Here is a 2,519-nt window from a genome sequence, read left to right as displayed (position 1 = left end):
GGGGGGACAGGGCAAACACCCACCCTGGCTCAGTGTGTGGGGAGGGGCACTTGCTCCCCACTGAGGCTGAGCCCACTCCCCGAAGTCCCAGGTGGGCCCGGTCTCAGGGGCCGCCTGCCCGCGGTCGGCGTGTGGCCGTGGGGTGCAGCCGGACGAGGACCTGCTCCGGGTTGTCCGAGGTGTCCACCACGCGCAGAAGCGGGAGCCCCAGAAAGGCTTCGGGCGCGATGCTTGTCACGTGAAGCCTGTTGGCCCTGCATGGGGAGGTGGGTCTCGTGAGGCCGGGGCGTGGCACAGCCTCTGACTCCTGACGACAGTGCAGACGCCCCCCGACCCTGCAGGCCACCCGGGCACCTGAGGAAGAGGGCACGCAGGTGGGGCGTGCTGGCGAAGGCCTGGGGACCCACGTGGCCGATGCGGTTGCCCTGCAGGTGCAGCTCCTCCAGGGCCTCGGGCAGATCCGGGGGCACGAAGGACAGCTCGTTGTGGCTGAGGTCCAGCACCTGGCGGGCAGGCGAGGTGGCACGTGGTAGCCTCAGCCTCCTCCTGGGCCTTCCCTGTGGATAGCCCCAGCTGTGTCCCCTTTCTCCTAACCTCCTGGGTCTAGGCCCCGCCCCCGTTTGGGGACACAGCCTGCCGCCCCTGGATGGTCATCCTAACAACAGGCTCTGGAATTCTCTAGCGTTTGACCACCGTTTGGTCAGAAGCAGCTAGAGAGCCACGTCCACCGTGGGGGTAGTGGGGGGCTTTTTCTGGGACCAGGTGCCAGGGACGGCATGGGTGAAGGCCTCGAGGCAGGGTGGCCTCATTCCCCCCAGGTGGGCACCCCTTGGGCAACGTGACACTTTGGAACAGCAGGTTCTGGGCAAGATGGAGGGGCCGCCTGCCGCGTTCCCACCGCCGCCCTGACCTTGAGGGCCTGCAGCCCGTGCCAGGTGCCGAGGTCAATGTCACCAACCCGGAGCCGATTGTAGGCCAGGCTGAGCTCCTGCAGCTGGACCAGGCCAGCGAGTGGCTGGGGCTCCAGGGCCCGCAGCTGATTGCGAGGCAGCCGCAGGGCCAGGAGGCTGGAGGGCAGGCCAGTGGGCAGCCGTGTCAGCTCGTTGCCGGCCAGGTCCAGACTGCGCAGGGCACGCAGCCGGCGGAAGGCCCGGCGGTGGATGCGGGCACTGGCCAGCCGGTTGTAGGCCAAGTTGAGTTCAACCAGACGCCGCATGGCGGCCAGGTCTCGGGCGCCCAGCATGGCCACTTGGTTGTGGGGCAGCACCAGGGCTCGAAGGCGGCGCGGCAGCGCCTGGGGCACACGGTCCAGCCCGTTCCCATACAGGTGCAGTGTGTGCAGGCGCCGCAGGGGCCGCAGTGCACCGGGGGCCAGCCCCGTGCCCCCCAGCTGGTTGTGCTGCAGCAGCAGGTAGCGCAGGCCCTGTGCTCCCTGCAGCCGGGTCTCCTCCACCCGCCGGATGCGGTTCCGGCCCAGGTGCAGGACGGCCAGGGTCCGGGGCAGGCCAGCGGGCACCTCAACCAGCTGATTGTGGGACAGGTCCAGGTACTCAAGGCTGCGCAGCTTGCTGCTGGGAGAGAGGGCCGGGCATCAGGCAGGTGTGGTCCTGAGACATCCAAACTGGAGACCAGCAGGGCAGATTCTGACCCGGACGTGCTCTGGGCCGGAGAGAGAGCTGAGCCTCTCCAAGTGGTCGCTGTGACCAGCCTGTCACAGAGTGGCTGGGGACAAGGAGCACAGTGCACAGAGCACTGAGCAGCCCGCCACAGCACAGGCTCACTGAGTGAGTCTGGGTCAGGAGTCACTCTGGGAGGGCGATTGCACTCTGGACCCTTGTCCCACCCCAATCCCAGGCCCCACCTGAAGGTGGTGGCATCCAGGCCACTGTCGGTCAGCCGGTTGTGCTGGAGGTAGAGCTCCCGGAGCTGAGTCTGGCGGCTGAGGGCTCCCCGGGGCACCTTGGCGATGAGGTTATTCTGGGGAGTAGGAGAGAGAATGAAACAGGACATTCAGGAGCCATGGAAGGCTGTGAACCCCAACCATAACATTATTTTCGTTACTACTTCATAACTGTCATTTTGCGATTGTTATGAATCGTCATGTAAATATCTGATCTGCAGGATGTATTAGGCGACCCCTGTGAAAAGGTCGTTCGACACCCCCCCCCCAGGGGTCGCAACCCGTAGGTTGAGAACCGCTGCTCTACAGTGAGGGGGTGGCGGACGAGGAGCTTGCTTTTAGCAAGGTGCTCAGTGAAAGAGATGTCAAGACAGGTCGTTCTGACTGCCGGAACTCCAGGGGATGATGGGAAGGTAGGTGAGGAGGTGGGGGTGGGGGGTGGGATGGAGAGAGGCTGGGAGAGGGATGGGGAGAGACCGTAGTTGGAAATAGAGGCCTGGCTTCATCCTCAGAGAACGAGAGAGAGAGCGCGCGCGCGCATGTGTGCGCGCACACGCACATGTTTTTGCCACTGCAAAGGGGGTGCCCCATGTGTGACGTCATCACGGCAATGGGACCC

The 2,519-nt window shown here is 65.2% G+C and overlaps 1 protein-coding gene across 1 annotated transcript in view; it reads right to left on the bottom strand.

The window, feature by feature from the left end:
- Window positions 1-45: 45 nt before the first annotated feature.
- Window positions 46-2,519, bottom strand: part of PODNL1 (podocan like 1) — a 4,665-nt gene continuing 2,191 nt past the window's right edge. Inside the window, exons 4-7 of the mRNA XM_045289674.1 lie at window positions 1,862-1,977; window positions 911-1,568; window positions 355-503; window positions 46-254 (exon numbers count right to left, since the gene is read on the bottom strand). Of these exons, the coding sequence (XP_045145609.1) occupies window positions 104-254; window positions 355-503; window positions 911-1,568; window positions 1,862-1,977 (1,074 nt within the window). The 3' untranslated portion in view covers window positions 46-103. The remainder of the gene's footprint in view (window positions 255-354; window positions 504-910; window positions 1,569-1,861; window positions 1,978-2,519) is intronic.

This window comes from Echinops telfairi, unplaced genomic scaffold (genome assembly GCF_000313985.2).
Source record: "Echinops telfairi isolate 266 unplaced genomic scaffold, ASM31398v2 ScPeMD7_30;HRSCAF=105, whole genome shotgun sequence".
Taxonomy (NCBI): Eukaryota; Metazoa; Chordata; class Mammalia; order Afrosoricida; family Tenrecidae; genus Echinops; species Echinops telfairi.
This window is presented reverse-complemented; position numbering and strand designations above follow the sequence as displayed.